A 23,655-nucleotide genomic window follows, 5' to 3' on the forward strand; every position below is an offset into this window, starting at 1 on the left:
GGGGCTGACCGGGACAGAGCTTGTTTTCTCTTTGCGTCTAGAAGCAGGAAGTGTCATAGCCTGGGGTGAGGCAGTAGGGTGGGGGAGCAGGCTTCTCACACCTTACTCTGGGAGAATAAATGGGCCCTGGTCTCCCAAAAGAGGAAAACAGATCCAGACACCTCCTCCACATTTCCTTGCTTGTTTACCAGTAACCTGTTTCCACAGCAGAGTCATCTTATCAGATCCTCTGTGATTTCCGTAACAGTCCTAATAAATAGGGTGTGGGCTGCTCTTTTATACTTTACCCAGGATATTCCAGGGTTCCTGTACAACTCAGGGATGTCACGCAGATACGTGGACACCCACAAAACTGACACTCTACACAGGATGCATACAAACCTCACTCAAATAACACATACCTTTGACTCACACCCACGACTGACTCCCACCCGTGCCCCACATGTACACATGCACCACATTTAATTCAGGTCCATTTTAACACATGTGTGTTCTGGAGCCACTCTGTGCCAGGAAAACACTGGGAACACAGCGATGACCAAGGCAAGGCTCTGTCCTCAGGGGTTCAGAGCCCAGCGGGGGAGGCACATATGTAATCAAACAATTAAAACATGGCAATCGCAGCTAGACAGGTCTGAGTTCATTTTCTGTTAAACACCAACTAGTGACTTCAGGCCTATCCCCCTCTTTGAGCCTCAGAGTCCTCATCTAGTCAATGAGGACAATAGCACTACCACCATCATAAGATTGTTTTGTGGATTAAATGAGTTAAGGAAGATAAAGCATTTAGAACAGTGCTTGGCACATAAATCAAAACCAAACCCGTCCATTGCCATTGAGTCAATTGCAACTCATAGCGACACTATAGGACAGAGTAGAACTGCCACATTGAGTTTCCAAGGCTGAAATCTTTACGGCAGCAGACTACCACATCTTTCTCCCGCGGAGGAACTGGTCGGTTCAAACTGCTGACTTTTTGACTAACAGCCCAACGCTTAACCACTGTGCCACCAGGGCTCCTCTGCTTGTCGCACAGTGCCAAGTAAATCCAAGGAGACTGTAGTAAAAATTAAATAAAACAGTGTCTATAAGGGACTTGGCACAAGGCTCATAGCACTAACCACGGTGGCTGTTGTACTGTCGTTATTAGGAACATACAAGCTATGGTGTGGCTTTACAGAGGGCCCTCTCCTGGTGGGGTGGAGAGGGGTGATTCAAGGAAGGCTTCACTGAAGAGGGGATGCTTGAGCTGGAATTTAGAGGATAGGGTGGGCCGGGGCTCTGGGCAGAGGGTAAAACCAAAAAACCCCTTGCCACATAGTCGACTCCAACTCATGGCGACCCTACAGGACCGTGTAGAACTGCCCCACAGAGTTTCCAAGGAGCACCTAGTGGATTTGAACTGCTGACCTTTTGGTTAGCAGCTGTAGCACTTAACCACTACACCACCAGGGCAGAGGGTACAGGTATGAAAAGCCAAAGAGACAGGAGACTTGGTAGACATTCAGGGAAGTGCAGGTGGATAGTAGTGTCAGGATGTCACTGATAAATCCTACACAGTGCCATCACAAGTGCAAACACATGCATTCGAACTCACATACACACACACACACACACACACACACACACACACACACACACATCCTGCGAGCTTCCCCAGCTCAAGAGCCAGCATCAGTTTCCTCCCAGTTTGTACAAGTGAAGCAAGCTTGGACAAGAGGGCTTGCTTGGCAGGGAAGGCTGCTGAATCCTCTACCTTCCCTACAGAAGCTGGGTTCAGCCCACTCACCTGGTGTCTTAGTCATCTAGTGCTGCTATAACAGAAATTCCACAAGTAGATGGCTTTAACAAACAGAAATTTATTCTCTCACAGTTTAGGAGGCTAACCCACCCACTGCCGTCGAGTCGATTCCGACTCATAGCAACCCTATAGGACAGAGTAGAACTGCCCCATTGAGTTTCCAAGGAGCACCTGCTGGATTCGAACGGCCGACCTTTTGGTTAGCAGCCGTAGCACTTAACCACTACACCACCAGGGTTTCCTTTAGGAGGCTAGAAGTCCAAATTTAGGGTGCCAGCTCTAGGGGAAGGCTTTCTCTCTGTGTTGGCTCTGGGGGAAGGTCCTTGTCTCTTTCAACACCTGTCGGCATTCCCTGGAGATGTCCATGTGTCTCAGCATCAGTCTTCCCCTGGGTCTGGTAGGCTCTCGGTGCAAGGACTTAAGGTCCAAAGGATACACTCTGCTCCCGGGTCTTCTTTCTTGGTGGTATGAGGCCCCTCGATCTCTGCTTGCTCGTTCAATCTCTTATATCTCAAAAGAAATCGACCGAAACCTAATCCTGTAGATTGTATCCTGACTCATTAACATTATAGAGGTTAGGATTTACAACACATGGGATAATTATAACAGATCACAAAATGGAGAGTAATTACATAACAACAAGAATCATGGCCTAGCCAAGTTGACACAAATTTTGAGGGGACACAATTCAACCTGGCATCTCTCATACCCACACACAGGATAGAATCTGGAGTTCCAGCCTCAGTCCCTGGTCCCTGTCCATTCAGGTTTCTGGGAGCCATCAAAATAAGCTTTACTGACCAAATAACAGGAGGTGTGGAGCCTGCCCTGGGGCCCCGCCATGCCCTGGCTACCTGTAGGCCCTCCCTTCCCTTGGCCTGGGGCCTCCAAGCCAGCCAAGTGGACGGCTCCTCAGTAGAGGGCACTGGCTGGAGACTGCTCCAAAAGGCCTCCTGGAGCCTAGGGCTTTGGATCTGGTACTGGGGCCCCAGGTCAGAGTCTGGTCCAAGCGTCACCCCAGTCAGGGACAAGCTACAATAGCAGCCCTCCTGATGGCTGTGCTCTGGGGCTCCTCTCCCAGCTCTGATGGCTATCTCTTTGGTTTAGTTCTACAGAACCGTCCTCAGCAGTGCCAACATGTCCCGGCCCAGCAGCAGAGCCATTTACTGTAAGCTTCCTTCTCGAGCCCCTACCTCCATCCTTCTCCCCTCCCCTCCTATCTCCCTGAAGCCCTTGTCCTCCAGTCTCTCCCTCCCCACAACAACTCCCTCTCACTGGCTCAATTGCCCACTTCTCACTCTTTTGCCCTCCACTGCACACCCTTGCTTTACCTCTACAACCTCTCCTCCTCACCCCCGCACACACCAACCCCCACAGTGCACCGGAAGGAGTACTCGCAGAACCTTGCCTCAGAGACCAGCTTCCTGCAGCACAGGGTGGAGGTGAGTACTCCAGGGGGTCCCAGATGGTTTCCCAACTCAAGCTAAGTTGTCCCATATGCCCGTTGTCCTGCCAAAAAATAGACATCTAAGACAGGTCCCTGCCATAGAAGCCATAGCCTGTCCGAGAACAACAAGCCTAACGGAGCATCTGCTACTTGCCAGGAAGGGGAACGGGGACAGGTGGGGACTAGCAGAGCAGGGTGGGTTGAAGTTTGAGGCGGGCAGACGTCCTTTCTCCAGACAGGAAGAAGCAGCAGAGATATGTGCCAGGAGGCATCAGCTGTGGTACCTTCTTCTGAGCTGCCCCACCCCACCCACCTCCCTACCCACCCCCTACCACTCTAGTCCCAAGCCCAGGGAACTGCTCTTTGCCTAGGATCTGGCATGGCTGGAGGAAGGAATGTGTGAGATCAGCAGTACCTGTGAGGGAGAGAGAGGGCTCAAAAGGAGGCACTGCCAGAGAAGGGAGGTGGCTAGATCTGAGCTCCCAGGTGCATGTCAGCCACTTGGAGTCTGACTCTTCAGGAGGACGATGCTGGCGCTGGGAGATCTGGTTGCCTGAAGGGCTACCAATACCATGAGAAAAGCACAGGCTACAAGGGTGTGGCTAGGGCAGAGCACACACCTGGTCAGGCTGACACATCAGATAGAAACCACTCCAGGCAGCATCCAATGTTAGGGCTCTAATGGAGCAGAATCAGGGAGGGACGCTGGGAGGTGGCCTGGAGTTTCCACAGGCAGCAGGGGTAGGGCACCCCAGTCAGCTAGGGAGAGGCCAGGAGTACTCAGCTTCATGGCAGGGGTGGGGGGCTAGGCTGGGGTGGGGACCAGCTTAACTTAGGCTCAGCAGACAAGGGCAGAGAGAAGTCTTCAGGTTGACAGGGAGTTTGCTCATGATGTCAAGTTTCCCTGAACGTGCCGGAAGTATGAACAGCAGGAGTAGCTAGGAGGTATGCAGAGAACAGGGGTGGTGGGACCCAGGGGCAGGAGGCAGATTGCATATCCCCCAACAAGAAGCTGCAGGTAGAGGGTGGGGGGCAGGACCACCACTTGTGACATCAGCATTTGGCTGTGAGAAGGGAGGGATCTCTTAGGGGAGGTGAACCACGGCAAATACCCACAGGAAGAGGCAGCTTCACAGGGACTTGAGTGGAGAAAGCAGGGCTTGACCTTCTTCCTGAGCCCAAGAGAAGGGACTAGCACAAGTGGGAAAGGCATTCTAGGTATGGGGAACAGGGATAGGAATGCTAAATTCAGGTCAGTGAAGAGGAAGAGCAGGCTGACATGGTGCGTGCCCAAAGGGAGCAAAGGGAATCAGAATTTTAAGGGCCCTACATCTCACCCAGAGGAGTTCAGACTTTATTTGCTGAGTGGTTAGAGTCCACATCCTCTACCACCTAGACCCCTCACTGGCCTGGACTGTTCTGGGTCATGACTGTCCTTCCTTCCTCCAGGGTCCTAAAAGACCCCCCCACAGCCCCTCAGACCTAGCCTGGGGGGTACTCTCTCCAGCCTGTCTACTTCTACAGTAGCCCTGACATTAGCCTTTGAAGGTTAATTATCTAGATGGCCTGGAATCTGCCCCCACAAGGAGGCCACAGAAGGTTCTCCTCCTGTGCTGCCTCCCCACCCCCGCCACCACCCCTAGTCTCCCCCTTCCAAATCCCCTCCCAGTCCTGGGCCTTGTCCTCTCCCCTCAGCACCTGATGACCTGTAAGCTGGGCACTCAAAGAGTCCGGGAGCCCAAGGATGCCCTGCAGAAGCTGCAGGAGATGGACGCGCAGGGCCGCGTGTGGAGCCAGGACTTGCTCCTGCAGGTCAGAGATGGCTGGCTCCAGCTGCTGGACATTGAGACCAAGGTCAGCCCTCTCACCAAACCCAGCAACGGGTCACACCCACCCTGGGCGGTGCAAAAGCAAGCTCCAGGCACTTAAACTCTAACCTCCATACTTCAAATAGCAGTCATACCCCATCCATATACACATATGTACCCAGGCTTAGGTGGAGACTAGGGTAGAGGCACAGGGGTCAGGGTAGATGATACCTCAGTCCCAGGCCACCAAGAGGGCTGGGGTATCCCAGGTCAGGAGCTCCAGGAGCTAAGCCTGGCTCTCAGTGACCTCAATGCCAACCTCTCCGCCTGCCCCAGGAGGAGCTGGACTCTTACCACCTAGAAAGCATTCAGGCCATGGATGTTGCACTCAACACCTGCTCCTACGATGCCATCCTGTCCATCACAGTGCAGGAGTCAGGCCTGCCAGCCTCTAGCACTCTGCTCTTTCAGTGCCAGGAAGTGAAGGTAAGCAGCCATGGATGGGGTGGGAGACAGAGTAGGTGTAAGATCCAGAGAACACCTTCCCCCGCCCCACCCACACACAGCCTGCCTGACTGCTGCTTTCCCCAGGCAGAGAGACTAAAGGCCAGCCTGGAGAAGGCCCTGGAGGAAGAGCTAGAGCAAAGGTAGGCAGCCTCTGCCCCACCCCCACCTATAGAACCTCAGAGTTCAGACCTGGCTAGCCAGACCCTGGCCCCACATCTGAGGGATCCCAGGAGCCTGTGACAACCAACATGGACCTGGAACCGGGGAGCAGCCAGGCTGGGGCCAGGGCATAGATGGGCATGGGGAAGGGGCTAAGGCTGGGCGCAAGGGGCACTAGAGACTGTCCCTGGAGATTGACATGGGGCCAGGGAGGGCCCAGAGGGTATCTCAGCCTAATAGGGTAGCACTAGTAGGTGGGTGGTCCGCTGGGTGGTGGGTGTGGAGATGGAGACCAGGAAACAGTGCGGGGTTCCTGGAGAAAGGTGGGGCACTCCTGGGTCCTGGGCAGAAGTGGGGGGGATCTCTGTCCCAAGAACCTTGTCAAAGATGTGTCCCCCACCACGTTCTCAGTAGACCCCGATTTGGAGCACTTCGCCCAGGCCAGGACAGATGGCGGGGCCCTCCTCTGGAAAGGCCACTGCCTCTAGACCAGGGGCCCCCTTCGGAGTGGGTACCCTCTCTGGACCGAGGGCTCCTTCCAGAGCAGCCCCATAGGGTGACACCAGAGCACAGTAAGTTTTTTTTTTGGGGGGGGAGCAGGTAGGAGGAGAAGGTTTAAATCAAAGATCAAAGAGGTTCTGAGTCCACAGTCCCCTTACATTGCAGGTAGGCCACCATCCCCAAAGCCCCTGTCTCGCCATCCCAGTGCCCAAGAACCAAGTACCTTCACTCTACCTCCTTCAAGGCAGTCCCCATCCCTCAGGGACCCAGAGAGGGATGAGGTAACTCAGATTGGGGCTTGCTGAGGCTTTCTGAGCCTGGGGGTCATGGTGGCCAGGGCAAGCTCTGGGCCAAGGAGGACCAAGGAAGCTTGGTTTGGCCCTGGGCTAGGCCTGAGGATGGGGCTTGGGGTGGGGCGGGGTGGAGAGCAGGGTTGGGAGTTCCAGGACTGTGCCTAGCTGCACTCAAGGCCATGAGCTGTTTGGGGCCCAGGAGGTGTTGAACCACATCCTAAACGACATCGAGCTGTTCGTGGGAAAGCTAAAGGAGGCCCAGGCAAAGACCAGCAGTAAGAAGAAGAGACTGTTGAAGAAAAAGAACAAGAATCAGGAAGGTGAGTGCTAGGGCCAGGGGGGAAGAGTAGGGAGCAGAGGAGGAATCTTGGGGTGGCCTGTGACCTATAGTCCTCTCCCACAGGGATACCAAAGGAACAGTACCTCGACTGCTTCCAGAAGATCAAGCACAGCCTGAACCTCCTGGTATATGGCTCCCTGCCCCACTTCCTCCTCTTTTCTCCCCCTCTGCTTCCCTAGTCCCATAGGCCATCCCAAGCCATTTCTTTCTCCGGATTTTTCTCCCCTGGAAGCTCCCCTCTCCACTCTTAGAAATTTTGGGGAGTGCCAAGCTCCCAAACAAACCCCCAAACAATTACTGGGGCACTGATGAAGGTGGGGGGGTAGTGACGGGCATTGCCCTGTATCCCCAGGAGAAGCTGAGCAGCAGGTTGCAGGAACAGACTGCCCCTGAGCTCGTGCACATCGTCTTCCAAACTCTGGACTTTGTGAGTTGGGGAAGGACAGGGTAGTGGAAAGGGACAGACTGAAGTCAAGAAGAAACAGGGGGAGGAAGTGGGATGGGGTGAGAGCAGGGGCACGGGGGTATGGCAAGGGGCAGAGGGAGCCCTTGCTCACCCCAACACACCCTTCTCCTTGCCCCAAGACATCATCCCTGGTGTGTACAGCACGCCCTAGTAGACTAGATGGGCTGGGGTCAGAGCCAAGTATACAAGTCTCCAAGGGAGGCTGGAAGGGGCACCAGGCCTGAGCCAGAAGGGGTCACTTGCAGGAGGCAGTTTGGCATTTCCCACCTGGGAAGCCAGGCATTCTGGGCCATTTACCACCCCTGTTTGGCCATGTGAGAGCCTAGGCTTCTTCACACCTTCCATCCCCCTGCCAGATCATAGCCAGCTGCCCTGATCCTGACCTAGCAGCCCAAGTGAACTCGCCGCTCCTCAACCCCAAAACCATCGACCTGCTACAGTCCTGTCTGACCCCAGTGGAGAGTAACCTCTGGAAGGGGCTGGGTGTGGCCTGGACCACCACTTGGTGAGTGAAGACAAGGTCTGAACTGAATTGGGGGTGAGGGGCATGGGGTCAAAGAGCAGCATATCAGAGGTGGCCAGGCTCCACGTAGTCACAAACCAGTAATCTTTCAAAACAAATTGGGGGACTGTACATGGAGTTGCTGAATTTTTATTCTGCCAAGTGTGAAGAGTTAAAAAAAAAAAAAAGACAACCACTTACTTTCACTGCCAAAAAGAAGGCATTATCTCAGGGAAGAAAACAGTCCCTTCCGAGAAAGAATAGTTGGCAATCTTCTTTCTAAAATATTTTCTCCTTTTGTCAAGGAAAAATTGAAAATGTCTCAATCTAGCCCAGAATTTAAGAAGTAGTGACATAATAGAAACTGCAAATGTAACATCAATAAGACTTGGTAACTAACGGGCTAGTGAGTAAAGAGAGAGATAGATTCCAAGCCGGTGCAACTACGAGATGGGCAGTTGGACAAGGAGGCCAAACTGATGAGAGCCATGACGAGGGGGGTAAAACTAGCCTGGATACGCTGAGATGAGGTGCCAGCGGAACCCCACAGAGACCTGTGGCCTGGCCCTCAAAAGAGGTCTGATGTGGCAAAGTGGATTTGAGAACAGTTAATATAGAAATGATAGTTGGAACCGCAGCCAGAGGTAAGGGTTTCCAAGGATAGCTCCAGAATTCAATTCAGCAAGCACACTTTGCTGTATTCCATGAGAGAAGAGGGCAGGGCCTTCGGAAGCATCTTCATGTAGGTGGTTAAAAGAGAAAGAGTTAAGGAGGCAAAGAGAAATTTCAGAGAGTTAAAAGGAGAACCAAAAAAGCAGAGGCATGAAAGCTAAGAGAGAAGTTTTAAGAAAAACAGAGAAGACAACAGGGAAATAAGCCAGTTTATCTAATGAGCCTTTTGCTCAATGATCAGTTCTTTTCAATTCAGCCCCATTTACAGGATTTTTTCATTCAGTCCGTCTAAAGACATGAAATAATTTAATATAATTCATTTTTAATAAACTCTCTGGGTTCAATCATTAAAAGGAAATCAGTTATGGATTTTGGAGTTCCTATCTCTTTTTTTGTTTTTTTTATCTCATAAGTATTCAGTTGCCCAGAACACTGGGGAAGAACAGTAATTGTGTAAGCCCACCTTGGGGCACACCAACTGTCACAACTGTGCTGGCCTCACCAAGTCTGTGTGGCTAGCCCTGGCATCCATCTAGTGCTGGCAAGAAAAAAAAAAAAAAAACAGAGGTTCTGCAATGGACACAAACAAAAGGGTCTATGGTAGACCTTCAAATACTGTCATTCAGCCACTTAAACATTGAGTAACATGTTGGATATTTCTGTGTCTCAAAATCCAGCCTTACTTCAAGAATTCAAGAATTTAGAAAAATAGTTCAGCAGATAAAAATTTTTGGAAGATAGCCCACAAAGGTACAAAACAACTCCATCATTCATAAAATGGTATATATTTGATAAATTCTTATTTTAAATATAAAATTAAATCAGATGTGCCCTTAGAAAGATGTTTTCAAATTTCCTAAAATAATGAGAAATGAATGACATGAAAGACACAAATACAAAAGATAGAATAACTAAAGATAGGTTAAAAACCCTTAAAAGGATTGCATTTTAAGTAAATAACATTTAGATGACTTGATTGTAGGCAGACTAACCCAAAGCTAAAACAACATTAAATGCTATGGTCATCCAGAAGGATAAAGACCATACATATAAGGCCATTGGATTTGGCAATCAGGAGATTATCAGGACTTTAGACAAACTAGCTTCAGCAGAGTGATGACAGAGGATAAGTCAGGTTGCAAGGAATAATCAAAGAAGCAGTTGAGATATAAGCAGAGAATATAGACACATTCTCAAAGAACTTGGTAAACAGAAGGTATTAATTAATAGAATGACAGCTAAAGGCACTAGTGACAGGGTCAAAAGAAGACCTGGGCATGTCTGTAGGCCAAAGAGAAGGAACCAATTAAAAAGATGCAGAAGAAGGAATAATTCATTTGTTCCCATTGAACAAACATTTATCAGTGCCTCCGATATGCCAGTCATTATACTAGGAATACAGCCCTCGAGGAGTTCAATATCATGAGAAATAGACAAGTGAGATTCATGTGCAGTATAGTTATAGAGTGAGGGAGCAATAATCCAAGTGAGTACCAAGTTCAGCAGCAGTATAGTAGAGGAAATATTCACCTCTGTCCCAGTGAGTCAGGGAAGGGTACTTCCTCAAGGAGGAGAATGGGCACTTCCCCAGCCGGCAAGACTGAGAATATTCCAAGCAGGGCAAGCCTGGAGGCCAGAAAGAACACAGCTTCCCAGGTCCTGTGCAATGGGGGAGGCTGAGTAGACAAGTAGCAGCACCCATCCTAGAGTCAACCAGAGCAGCTCTGCTTTGACCAGTCTCACCAGTTAGAGTTCCATCAACTATTCAGTCAGAAGAAAAGGTTCTGCAGCTGGGGGACTGAAAAAAGGTTAGAAAAAACACTGGACAAGATGATCCCCAAAGGGTAATCCAGCCGTAACCCTCTAATCCAAACCCTCCGTCAGTGATAAGTGCCCAGTGTATTCTTATGGAGTTGATAATATCTCCCTGCCATGGGATGTGTTCATGCTTAACTGTTTGTCTCCTTTGTGGGTGTTCTGGGGCCTCTTATCTGTGCACATGGACCGTGTTTCCCATTAGACAGGAGATCCCTAAGGCTAGGCCCGGGCATCTCTTCCCTCTCCACATCCCATAGCCTGGCACAGACTGGATATGGACTCAGCTTTGCTCTCCCCACAGGGCAGACTGGACAGGCCCAAAGCCCCTGCCCTATACACCCACCTTCTATGATGGCTGGCAGCCTCCAGAGCCCTCCTCCAATGAGGTAAGGGGAGCTTAACACAGAACTTTACCCAAAGCCCTGGTCTCCAGCTACCTTCTGCCTTCCCAGTCCAAACTGTGGTTGCATGACTACCAAGTGGGTGGGTAGAATCCCGTGGGTACCCATATCCGTATGGTGGAGTGGCAGGGAAGGGGATACAAGGCAGCTGTGTGTGAGCAGGTCTGTGGTTCAATACCCCAGCTTCCTACCACCATGCTGACTGACTCCTGCTCTTGCTTACTCTCTGTTCTACCCCTTACAGGCACCCCTAGGATACCAGGACTCCCTCAGGTATGCCCGAGGCTTAACAGGGACCACATGGTCCTGGGAGGAAGGCATGGGGCCAATCTTTTGAATCTCTGGATCTCTACATCTCAGAGACCCTCTGGGCTCTCTTTTAGCCAGACATGTACATGTACAAATACACCCCTCCCCTACATTGGGTGCAAAAGGCAGGGTTTTTTTACCCTCATAGGCTGCAAAACCTTCCTTTTGACACTACCCACACACACCTCTGACTTCCCAAAGATCAGGTATAAAGTACTCAGCAGTGATCACGGCACAGATCAGATATGGAAAATTCTACTGCTTGAAGAGTCTTCATAAATCAGCAACACTTCAGACCCATCCTAACTGCTGGAATTCCCACCCCAAGCCCCACCTACCACTTCCACATTAAACTTTGTGGAAGCCCAAAAGTCATTACCAGACTCCAGGCGGGAGATAGCTGAGGCTCTCTGGGCTGGGATAGGGGCCTAATTTCTGAGGCTGTACTCTCCAGCCATGCTGGCTCTCTCTCTCTGGCGGGTGTGGGTGTCCTAGGTTAGGGAGTGTTTCACACTTTGCACAGGAGGAGACACAGAACCATGGCCTTCAGCCCACAGACCCCAACCTCCTACCCTCCAGCTCCAGACCTGCCAAGCAAGCCCTGCAAATGCAAGTCCTATATGAGTTTGAAGCTAGAAACCCACAGGAACTGACTGTGGTCCCTGGGGATGTGCTGGAGGTGAGCAATGGGTTGGAGGCTGGGAAAGGAAGTGGTGGTTGGTGGGAGCCACAGGCAGCCCGAGTGGGTGGCCTAGGTACAGGGCTGCCAGGGTAGGTGGCCTGGAGAAGCAGAAAGAAAGCGGAAAAGGCCTGGAGGGAGAAAGGCTTGCGAGGGAGGGAGTGACCTGGCTGGACAGAGACCCAGGAATGACAGAGGAAGTGGTTCTTTGCAGGTTCTGGACAAGAGCAAGCGGTGGTGGCTGGTGAAGAACGGGATGGGACAGAGTGGCTACATTCCCAGCAACATCCTGGAGCCCCTACAATCAGGGGCCCATGGGAGCCAGGGCCAGTCACCCCCTCCGGTACTACCCAGCCCAGATTATAAAGCGAAGCTATAAATCCTGAGTCAGAGGTGGGCGGGTGGGCTTCAATAACAAGGGGAGGAGAGACCCCTGGCTTGGTTTAATCAACATTACTGCATGCTTAGTGTGCTAAGCTTTATCATGCTGGACTCTCGGGCCAGCACAGAGAACAAGACAGGGCCCCTGTCAGACAAGTAAACCATGCAGTGAGGAAGGGAGTTCAAAGAAGGGACCATGGTGATGGTGAGATGGGTGGCTGTGAGATTTGTTGGCCTCTGATCCCTGTTTTCCCCTGACTCTAGGCTCCAATGCTCCGACTTAGCTCAAAGCCTGAGGAGGTCACAGCCTGGCTGCAGGCAGAAAACTTCTCCCCTGTGTGAGTGCCCAGCCCCATGGGGTGTGGAGGATAATTCCTGTAAGGGGCTCAGATAATCACTAAGGAAACCTCAGAACATACTACCTGACCTACAGTGTGCGTGACAGACCCACAGGTGATACCCAGCCCCAGAGCTGTCCCCGTTGAGTTAAAGAGATCAGAAAGGGGCAGGGGCTTGCCTATGCCTAGGTTAAGAGTGTTAAATGGGGAGTCCCTGGCATGGTGAAGGAAGCAAGGATCCAGGCAGTGAACTCAGGAAGGATGTAGGCTGCCAGGTCAGCCATCCCTCCCTCACCAGAAGGTTCTCTTTCAGGACATTTTTCCCTTCAAACCTGGGAATCCTGAAATTGGTTTAAGCCAAAGTGCTTGTCTTACTCCTTCACTTCCAGAAACCATATTTCATGAATTCTCCTATAATTTCAACCTGCAAACCCAAACTATGCCTTCTCTACCCAAATAGGCCCAGCGTCCTTCCACCCCACTGACCACTTCTACTGTTTTTGTTCACAGTACGGTGAGGACCCTTGGGTCCCTAATGGGGAACCAGCTCCTTCGTATGAGACCTGGGGAGCTACAGATGCTATGTCCACAGGACGCCCCCCGGGTCCAGGCACGGCTGGAGGCTGTCAGAAGGAAGTTAGGGGTGAGGACACCCTGGAGTTCTGACTCCCATTGGGAATATCTTATTATACTCCCTGGGTGAGAGTAAGGGTGCTGGGTGGACAAGCCAACAGGGCCCAACCCTGGGGTGGACCCGAGTGTGGCAGGTACAGGGCACAGGATGATCCCCAGGGACTTGACTTCATACGCTAAGTCTCAAGTGGCTTGAGTCTCCAAGCTTACCGTTGTCATGGGCTCTGGGGTGCTCACCTGGCATCAGCCTCATCCAAATCCTTTTATTTTCCCAGATGACTCCCTAGGCACCAGCTTAGCCACCTCCAAGACCAGGGCCCTCTCACAGGCAAGATGGCAGATCTGATATCCTTTACAGCCCCAAGAATTCCTCTTTCAAGTCGCCAGTTTTCAGCAAACCCCACACCCCTGCTCAGACAGAGGATGAGCAGGCCAAGAGGTCGAGCCAAATGATGCTCTTTCTTGCTGTGTTGGGAGCCCTCCCCAGTTGCTACCTATTTATTGCATCTCTCTCCTAAGCCTGAAGCACTTGCCCCTAGGCTTGTCAGGAGCCTGCTCAGTCTTTCTCCTCAATAAAAGCACATGGAAGTTTAGCACATGCCTCCCTTGCAGCTTCCTCTGGGCTTGATGGGGACAGGGCAGGGGGTGTCAAAGGCAGAGACGCAAGAAGGGCTGGAACACTGGGCATGAAACGGCAGCAGCCCTATAGCCACCCCTGGGCCAGATTGTATGAATGTGAGTGGGAATTCCCACTGTCACCCGGAGCTGAGAGTCCGAATTTGAAATTATGGTCCAAGTTCTCCTCACTCTCTTTCTAAACAAGTTTCAAAATAAGGCTAGCTCACCGCCTGTATCCTTCTGGAGGCACAGCACTTCACAGGAGCCAAGAGCACCAGGGATGCCAGCTGCAGGTTCTGATCAGTCACACTGGTTTATGATTTGAAGCAGCAATAACACACCTCAAGAGCACCAGGCTCTACTTCGTAACTCCTCTTTTAATGTAACTTTTGTCCCCTCCCCCCCCGCCCCCCCCCCCCCAGCCCCAGCTTGTCTCTTTAGTGACAGAGCATAAAGAACACGGGATTGGAAGTCAAAAGACCACCAGCTGGCTATATAAATTCTGACACAAATCAGTTTGCCTCTCTGGGTCTCTGTTTGCTCATCTGTTAGAGTTTGGACTCTCTGTGGCTTCTAATATTTTTTAGTCTAAGTGGCCTTTAAGTTTTAAATCTCAAAACTGTCATGGACCCCCTCACACACATAATAGTAGTTGTATTTTTATTTGGTCTACAGATGTGGCTTGATGTACTTATCAAGTGGAGTAACTTGACTGGACAAGATGCCCCCTTAAGTCTTTCTTAGCTGAATTTGTTTGTGACCCTAACCTTGTCTGAGCCACAGATCGCCCTATTTTTAGACTGCCTATGTCATTCCTTCAAGTTCCTGGCCCCCAAAAAAATCGCTTTTCTTAGCTGGTAACACGAACTAAGAAAGCAAAAATTTTCCCTCACAAAAGAAAAAAAAGGTGAGGCCCTTAGGGTCTGGCTTGCCAGGGGCAAAAGTTAACCAGCAAAGTTAATTTCTTGGGATAGAGGAAGGAGATATTAATTCATGGCTTTCTGGGGCTTCACAGAGCTGAAGGAACACTAGGAAGAGGGGGAAATCCTCCAGAACTAGGGCAGGGTGGGGGTGGGGAGGCTTTAGTCCAGGGTTCCCTGTATTTCCCAGAAAACACAGAGGTGAGGTGAGGGGCTGTCTGGATATCTAAGTGCAGTGGAACTAGCACAAGTTATTAGACAGAGAGAGATTTGAACCCCAGACCATCTAAAGGAACTTGAGCTAAGAAAGATAACTCATCCAACCTCTCCAGGCCTCAGTTTCTTCTTCTATAAAATGGGCATAGTACTTACTTCAAAGAGTTGTTGTGAAGCTTAAATTAAAATAAATCTGCTAGCATATATGAAGCACCTAGACTTCCTGTTGTTGTTGTTGTTAGGTGCCATTGAGTCGGTTCCAACTCATAGTGACTCTACGTACAACAGAACAAAACACTGCCTGGACCTGCACCATCCTCACAATCATTGCTATATTTGAGCCCATCTTTGCAGCCACTGTGCCAATCCATCTCATTGAGGGTCTTCCCTTTTTTTGCTGACCCTCTACTTGACCAAGTATGATGTCCTTCTTCAGGGATTGGTCCCTCCCAATAACATGTCCAAAGTACATAGGACAAAGTCTTGCCATCCTCGCTTCTAATGAGCATTCTGGTTGTACTTCTTCCAAGACAGATTTGTTCGTTCTTCTGGCAGTCCATGGTATATGCAATACTCTTCACCAACACCATAATTCAAAGGCATAAATTCTTCTTCGGTCTTCCTTATTTAAAGTCCAGCTTTCTGTCCCTACCCACTTCCCCTCACACCCTTTTAACTCAGTACTCAAGTCACTCCTGAGCTTCACCCTTCAGCCAAAGGTTAGACAGGCCCCTAAAACAAGACTAAATGGGCATACCAGCCCAGGGGCAAGGACAAAGCAGGAGGGGACAGGAAAGCTAGTAATGGGGAGCCCAAGGTCGAGAAAAGGAGAGTGTTATGTCGCAGGGTTGGCAACCGATGTCAGAAAACATTATGTGTATCAATTGTTTAATGAGAAACTAATTTGCTCTGCAAACCTTCATCTAAAACACAATCAAAATAAATAAAGTCCAGCTTTTCCCATGCATGTGAGGTGACTGAAAATACCATGGCTTGGGTCAGGCACGCCTTAGTCCTCAAAGTGACATCTTTGCTAGTCTAGTACCTAGACTAGTGCCTGGCATATGACAGGTGCTCAATAAATGTTGGCCTTATACCTCAAGTTAATTTGTGACTGGCCTTTTGTTACCTTAGGAGGAGAAACCCGGACATTATGCCTTTATGCTTTCTAGTGAAATTCCTTTTAAAAAGTCCCAATTTTTTTTTAAGCTGGACTAATGGGGAAATACAATTCCCCACACCCAAACCAGGGAACTGAAGACTCAGACTCTGGGTGCCCCACACCCAAACCAGGTAACTAAAGACTCAGCCTCTGGGTACCCTAAATAGCCATGCTGTGAAGGCCAGAAACTCTTGAGTAGCTTCTGGATTCCTTCCTCCCCCACACCTCCACAGCCAACTGACAAATCCTGTCTCACAATGAAACTGTTGCAAATTTGTGCTCCTTTTCCGCCCTCGGGGGGCCCCGCTTAAATTCCAAAGCTAAATTCTTCCCAGGACTGCAGAGGTCTCCTAACAGATGTCTTGCTCTTATCAAGGTCACCACGACCCTGAGTTGCTAAATTCAGCTGTTAATTCTCTGTCTTCATCTTACTTGAAGGATCAGCTACATTTAACACACTCATTCATTCTCTCATTCAAACAACTTCATCTAGTTTCTAGAACACCACGCTCTCCTGTTTCTCCTCCTACCTCACTGGCCATTCCTTTTCAGACTCCTTTGCTTATTCTTTCTCATATCCCCAATCTCCAAATGTTGAGGTGCCACAAGACCCAAAACCCTCAGATCTCATCTTTTCTGACTATGTATTCTCACTCCCACAGAGACCTCATCTAGTCTCATGGTTTTAAATGCTGTGTATTCAGCAATGACTTACTGTTTCCCTCTGCCTAGAGTTTTCTACCTCCCCAGCCCCAGTCTTGCACCCAAGCAGCCCCCAGGGCAATGGCTTGATCCCTTACTTCCTTCAGGTCTTAGCTTAAAGGCTAACTTCTCAGGGAAGCTTTTCATGAACACACTACATAAAAACACAAATCCTCTTCCTGGTGGGAACCCCCAACTCCCAGCCCAGCACTCTATCCCTTTCTCCTATTTTACTTTTCTCCATTGCATATGAATGCCTATCAGCACCTAACCGACTATATGTTTACTTATTCACTTGTTTATTTCTGCCTCTCCCCATTAGAATTTAAGTATCCTGAGGACAGGGATTTTGTCTTCTGTTGAGGTTCAGTTCATATCCCTAGCACCTAAAACAGTGCCTGCCCGCAATAGGTACGTTAATAAACATTTGCTGAATGAATGAAATAAAAATGGCAGTGTCTTCCCTCTTCCATTCCGCTCTACCCAAAGAGGCTAGATTAATTTCCCTGAAGCAGAGTCTGACAGTACATTCTCCTCAGCAAAGCATCCAATATGCACTGTCCAATACAGTGGCCACTAGCCACCTATGGCTACTGAGAACATGAAACATAGGTCCTCTGCACTGTGTTGTAAGTGTAAAATACGCTGCATTTTGAAGACTTACCACAAAACAAAGAATGTAATAATTTCATATTGATTACATGTTGAAATTATAATATTTTGAATAACTGTAAACCCATTGCCGTCAAGTTGATTCCAACTCTAGCGACCCTATAGGACAGAGTAGAACTGCTCCATAGAATTTCCAAGGAGCACCTGGTGGATTCGAACTGCTGGCCTTTTGGTTCGCAGCTGTAGTACTTCACCACTACACCACCAGGGTTTCCACTAATTTGGATATGCTATATAAAATACATTATTAAAATTTATTCACCTAATTGGTTTAAAAAAATTTTTTTTTTGAATGACATATGGGATCTGTATTGTATTTCTATTGGGCAGCAGTGATCTAGAGATTTCCCAGTGACCAAAAACATCCAAACTCCACTCACTGGCATGCAAGGCCCTTCGCCGCAATCTGACCCCAATATGCTTCTCCAACTTTCTCTCGCCCTCCACCCCATCACAAACTCAGAAAGCAGTCCAAATCCACAACACTTGCTGTTCTTTCTACATGCACTTGTATTTCCCGCCTTCCAGCTTTTGCTCTGAGGTTCCTCTGGCCTGGAGCGCCTGTTCGTGTATTCCCAATAAGGCCTATCTTTGTTCAAACGCCCGCCTCCTCCCTGACGTCGTCTCAGAACCAGCCTCTTTTCCAGCCACAAGAGAGCTTTCCCTCCACAGGACTTCGGTGAATCAAGTGTACCTGACAGTTTTATGGGTTTTGTAATTTATGGGTGTCCTATCACTCTCCCCGCCCCCCCCCCACATCCCTAAGCGCGCGCCACAAACAGCGACTCCTTGGCAGTCACCCCGTCCCCACTGAGGACTCGGTAAATATGTGTGCCACGAAGCTCACGCTCCTCGGGATAACCGGGTTCACACTGCCTGCGCCACCGGCGCTCTTTTCCCGCCTGACTGACACCACTGATGTGAATGATGTGCGGCTCCCACCAGGGGCAAAAGCGACAGGCCGCAACCTCCGGCCTCCTCGGGCGCCCGGCTCGCTCCCCTCAGGACGTTGCGGGTGGGTCGCCCAACCCCGAGCCCCACCGCGGCACAAACCGCGCAGGCGCGTGGGCCTCGGGGACGTCAACGGAGAGCGGAGTCGGGGCGGAGTCAGGACGCCCGCGTGGGTCCTGCCTGTTGCGTCGGGTATAAACCTCGCTTGCTAGCTGTTTACCTTCAGTTCTCCAAGGCGCAGCATCAAGATGAGCTCTTTGTCTAGCTCGGCTGTGGTCTTGGGTTACTGGGATATTCGCGGGGTGAGTGCCCGCGCAACTGCTGACCCGCTCGGTCAGGGAGACGGACTTGGAGGTGGCCGGCTCTCCGCGTCAGCGGTCTCCGAGAGAAACGGCTTCTGGACGCCAGGGCATCCTTCTCGCCGCCAGGCTCGGCCAGCCCCAGCCGAACTCCCAGGCCATGGAGACAGATTTCTGCCCCAGCTAGGGGATCGCGGGAGCCCGTGGGAAGGAGCCGAGGGCCGCAAGCCGCGGGCCGGGCTTTGGCGGCCGCTTAACGACCCGCGGCCCCGGCAGATGCGGGGTCTGGGCGGCCCGGGGTCGGGGACGTCGGCGGGAGCGGGCGGGGGCCGGTGGGAGCGGCGAGGTGCCGACCCCGGGCTGTCTCCCGCAGCTGGCGCACGCCATCCGCATGCTGCTGGAGTTCACGGATACGTCGTATGAGGAGAAGCGGTACACGTGTGGGGAAGGTAATGCCGCTCCGCGTGCCGGTGCGGAGCGCCGCGGCGGCGCCGATTTCTCGTTGCCGCGCGTAAAGCCACGTAGGCCGCCCAACTGTTCTTTATTCTGGTGCCACCTGGGAGCAGAAAGGTCCTGTGTGAGGAGGGGCACAACCTTTACTTGGAATTAGGGATTCTTCCTCTGTGACGGTCCAACCCTGTGTTAACGCTTAACCCCAGAGACTAAATGGTTAAACTTCCTGGGCCTGGGAATCGTGAGGTGTGGGGGCTGGTTCATTTCTTTGGGTCTTTCCACGTACTCCTTAGGTGAGATATTAAGGAGGCTGAATGCTTCGTTCTCTCTTTTATAGCTCCTGACTATGATCGAAGCCAGTGGCTGGATGTGAAATTCAAGCTCGACCTGGACTTTCCTAATGTGAGTGACCTTCGAGGAAAGGGGGCAAAAGGAAAGGCGTTCAAGTATATCCTTGCTTCCTCCCTCTCTGGTCTGGAAGGATCTAGAATAAAATTCTTAATCTGGATAGAATGGGGTAGTGGTTGTTCAGTGGTAGAATTCTTGCTCTCCATGCAGGACACTAAGGAGCCCTGGTGGTGCAGTGGTTAAGTGCTCACCTGCTAACCAAAAGGTCAGTGGTTCCAACCCACCAGCTGCTCCGAAGGAGAAAGATAGACAGTGTGCTTAAATAAAAATTAACAATCTCGGAAGCTCTATGGGGTATTTTTATTCTTCTAGGGTCGCTATGAGTTAGAATCAACTCAACAGCGAGGCGTTTACGGGTTTGGTTTAGTTATGCGTGTGTGTGTGCAGGACACCTGGGTTCAATTCCGGCCAGTGCACCTTATGTGCAGGCACCACCTGTCTGTCATTGGAGGCTTGCTTGCTGCTCTGATACAGAACAGATTTCAGCAGAGCGTCCAGTCTAAGACAGACTAAGAAGAAAGGCTTGGTGATCTACTTGCAAAAATCAGCCCATGAAAATTCTATGAGTCACCACGGTCCAATCCGCAACTGGACAGTGTTTTGTTCTGTTGTGCATAGGATCACCATGAGTCGGGCCAGCTAGATGGCAGCTAACAACAACAACCTGGATAGAATAAATAGAATTTAGGGGTCCATGAACTTGAACGAAGAATAAAAATTACATTTCCATTTTTACTAACCGCTAACTAAAATTTAGCATTTTCTTTTAACGTGACTATGGGTGATAAGCCCCGTTGGTTATTAGCTATGTATGCGACTTTGACTTCAGTAGAGATCAGGTATTTTTGTATCATACTACATTTATCACAGATATCTTAAATGTTACTTACGCTGATCATTATTTTGGAATTATTGTAGTTATTAGATCTTGTTGTTTAATTCATTAATAAGCACATATTAATTTATTAAAATTTGAGGTTTTGTAATATTTTGATAATTCTGTAAATGTGTGTAACTTGCCTTAAGTATTTGAAAACATTATTCTGAGAAAGGGTTGCTGGTACATGTGTACACACGCGCGCACACAGATTAAGAACTCCTGTGTAGAATCAGGTGGAGACCCAATTGCTAACTTCTTCTGAGCTTCTTTCTCCTAACACAGCGTGTTATTTCTACTGTTCACTTCCCTGAAGCCTAATCTTTTCCAGTGGAAAGAGGTGAGGGGAGCAAAAGAGAGCCATGTCACTCACTTGATTTTCTTTCTTCCCAGCTGCCCTACCTCCTGGATGGGAAGAACAAGATCACCCAGAGCAATGCCATCTTGCGCTACATCGCTCGCAAGCACAACATGTGTGAGTATTGAAGGCTGGTGAGGGAGACCACGTCGTTTGTTCACTAGGGGTGGGTACAGCCGAGGTGAGTTCTTGTCGTTTGGCCCACAGGTGGTGAGACAGAAGAAGAGAAGATTCGAGTGGACATTATAGAGAACCAAGTAATGGATTTCCGCATGCAGCTTGCACGGATCTGCTACAGCCCTGAGCATGTGAGTTTCCTTAACAGGTATCAACTGAATGCTGTATCAGGAAAAAAAAAGAGCATTCATTTCTGCCCCTGCCACCTTCTCAACAACCCAGGTTGGCAGTGAGAACAGGAAACAAAACCCTTGTTTTTGATTTGTTCTGTGTTGTATCTCTAGTGTTAGCCCCTTATCCTTTTCAAACTCTGGCTTCCCATCCTGCTACCCCCACCTGAAGGCAGTGAGAGGAAGGCACCTGGAGAAGGGGCTGCTAAGTGTCCACCACTGGACCCTTTCCTTGTCAGCTATGAAGAGATGACAGCTGTTGTTCTCCTTGTCTGTCTTCACTCTCTCCCAGGAAAAGTTGAAGCCTCAGTACTTAGAACAGCTACCTGGACAACTGAAACAATTCTCCTTGTTCTTGGGGAAATTCTCCTGGTTTGCAGGGGAGAAGGTAGGAAGAAGGGAAAGGAAAGGACATCTCTATCTCTGCAGCTGTTCATGAACTTTCCAGACCTCATCATCCTGTTGTTCTCCTTCTAGCTCACCTTTGTGGACTTTCTCACCTATGATGTCTTAGATCAGAACCGCATGTTTGAGCCCAAGTGCCTGGATGAGTTCCCAAATCTGAAGGCTTTCATGTGCCGTTTTGAGGTGAGGCTCCCTGCCCCTTTCTCTTACAAAAAAATTCCCAAGCTCTCCTGGGCCCTGAGGGACCTCAGCGTGGTAAATTGTTGCCCAACACCAGCTTTTGCCTGAAGGGACCAACGGTGGGTCGCCTCTGAGCCTTTCAGTCTTGGTAAAGGCCTGATTGCTTCCACCACAAAGGCTCTGTCTACCAGAAATGGGAGTAAGTGGAGGCAGGCAGCATGTGAATGTTGTAGTTTTGGTCTGGTTCTGTTGGACGGGGTTCGGGTCTTTATCAAGTTTGGCGTGCATTCCTTTCAGGCTTTGGAGAAAATAGCTGCATACATGCAGTCTGACCGCTTCTTCAAGATGCCCATCAACAACAAGATGGCGCAGTGGGGCAACAAGAGGATATGCTGAGCGGGAGGCAGAGTCACACTGCTTGTCTTGTTCCATCTTGTCCCTAGGGGGCCTTGTTCTGTCTTCTCTATGCTTTTCAATAAATAGCACTTTGGCTGTTGGTGGTCCAGCTGGATTATTCTTGGGAGTAGAGGCACAAGGAGATTAAGGACATGTGGAGGGTTACCAGGATGTGAATGCGATCTTGGCCACCACTGCCATCCCCGTGCTCCCCAGCTGTGTTCAGGATTAGAGAGGCTCATGCCCAGTCTGGAGAGTGGGGACTAGAAATAAAGGTGGGGTTGAACAGCTGTAGAGAAGGAAGTATGTTAAATGGGACTGGAGGCCCTAGGGAAGGTCTGGTGAAGGTGTGTCAACTAAAACTCTGTGGTACTGGTGGTGGTGATGAATTGGAGTTCAGAAACAGACCCCTGTATATCTGAAAACATAGTATGACAAAGGTGGTGTTTCCAACTGGTAGACTAGCTAGTAAGAAGAGCCTGGACAATTGCTTTCCAGTTAAAAATAATGGAGCTCTACCTTACACCATTCACTGAAATTAATTCAGGTGGAATTAAACACAAAGCTGTAGGAGCATTAACAAAACCATAAGAATGTGATCACAAGGTAGGGGAACTTTCTCTAAATAGGACATCAAAAGAAGGTATAAATTGAACAGTATCAAAATCTAAAACGTCCCTATGGGAAAGCACAAATAAGCAAAGTTAAAAGACAGGTGACAGAGACAAAGGAGTAGTATAAAAATTAACAAAAATTCTTATCATTAAGGCAATTAAGTAGAATAATGGGAAAAAAATCTACAAACAAATTATAGAACTAGAAATACGGGCCCACACTCCCCCCCCTACAAAAAATGTGGAAAAAAAAGATGTTTAAATATAATCCAAGGACCTGCAGATTCCAACAGTGAGAACCCATTCTGTTAGACGAACCAAAAGCCAAACCTGTTGCCGTCGAGTCAATTTTGACTCAGATGAAGAAAAATCAGTATTACTTATAAAGTATTGGACAAGGTTTGGGAAAGCAATGCATTTCCTGCAGGGGAGCTTTTAAATTGTTACAGCCTTTGGATGACAGCTTGTCAATGTCTTATAAAATTTAAATCACATCCTGTGACCTACCAACTGCATCCTGTAAATACCCATGTACCCAAAGGGGTATACTAAGGTGTTTATTGGGGTGTTGCTTTTCATAGCCAGTAAGTAAATGCTCAGTTGTGCTGTGGAATAGCACATGGCAGTTAGAGATTGGAGTGTAGGCACTAACATGGGAAGATCTCCAAGACAGGGTTAAAATTTTAGAATTAGATTGGTATATACAATGTGATACCTTTTATGTTTTGAAAATGGCAGCCACACTGGTATTTTCTACAGTTTGATGTGTGTACATGAATGAATAGAGAAAGTTCTGAAAGATACCAAACTAAAAACAAGTGTGAGAGAGTGGAATTTAAAGGGGACATTGCAGATAAGGCTTGTGTGGTTTTTTTTTCCCCCTTTTCAACAAGGAGATGTATTTATGCGCTACTTGCGCAATAGACACTAATTTTAAGAAATGAAAGCAACATAAATTGACCCTGTAGAGATTGAGTTGACACCACTCTTCATTCATAGAGCAGACCTTTGAGTCTTTTGCC

General features: G+C 49.4%; 2 protein-coding genes across 2 annotated transcripts; both read left to right on the forward strand.

The window, feature by feature from the left end:
- Window positions 1–4,949: 4,949 nt before the first annotated feature.
- EPS8L3 (EPS8 signaling adaptor L3) lies at window positions 4,950–13,653 on the forward strand. The gene is made up of 16 exons (XM_064282436.1): window positions 4,950–5,102; window positions 5,393–5,542; window positions 5,648–5,703; window positions 6,134–6,294; window positions 6,389–6,504; window positions 6,716–6,836; window positions 6,920–6,981; window positions 7,209–7,283; window positions 7,679–7,827; window positions 10,616–10,700; window positions 10,960–11,018; window positions 11,520–11,703; window positions 11,918–12,046; window positions 12,349–12,422; window positions 12,933–13,065; window positions 13,331–13,653. Exons 1-16 carry the CDS (start codon window positions 4,950–4,952, stop codon window positions 13,340–13,342), a joined length of 1,719 nt encoding a protein of 572 aa, XP_064138506.1. The 3' UTR covers window positions 13,343–13,653.
- Window positions 13,654–18,463: 4,810 nt separating this feature from the next.
- GSTM3 (glutathione S-transferase mu 3) lies at window positions 18,464–22,119 on the forward strand. Its single transcript, XM_010589553.3, has 8 exons — window positions 18,464–18,598; window positions 18,969–19,044; window positions 19,386–19,450; window positions 20,727–20,808; window positions 20,899–20,999; window positions 21,331–21,426; window positions 21,516–21,626; window positions 21,921–22,119. The coding sequence occupies exons 1-8, from the start codon at window positions 18,545–18,547 to the stop codon at window positions 22,017–22,019; spliced, it is 684 nt and encodes a 227-aa protein (XP_010587855.1). The 5' UTR covers window positions 18,464–18,544; the 3' UTR covers window positions 22,020–22,119.
- The last annotated feature ends 1,536 nt before the right edge of the window (window positions 22,120–23,655 follow it).

This window comes from Loxodonta africana, chromosome 3, assembly GCF_030014295.1.
Source record: "Loxodonta africana isolate mLoxAfr1 chromosome 3, mLoxAfr1.hap2, whole genome shotgun sequence".
Lineage (NCBI taxonomy): Eukaryota > Metazoa > Chordata > Mammalia > Proboscidea > Elephantidae > Loxodonta > Loxodonta africana.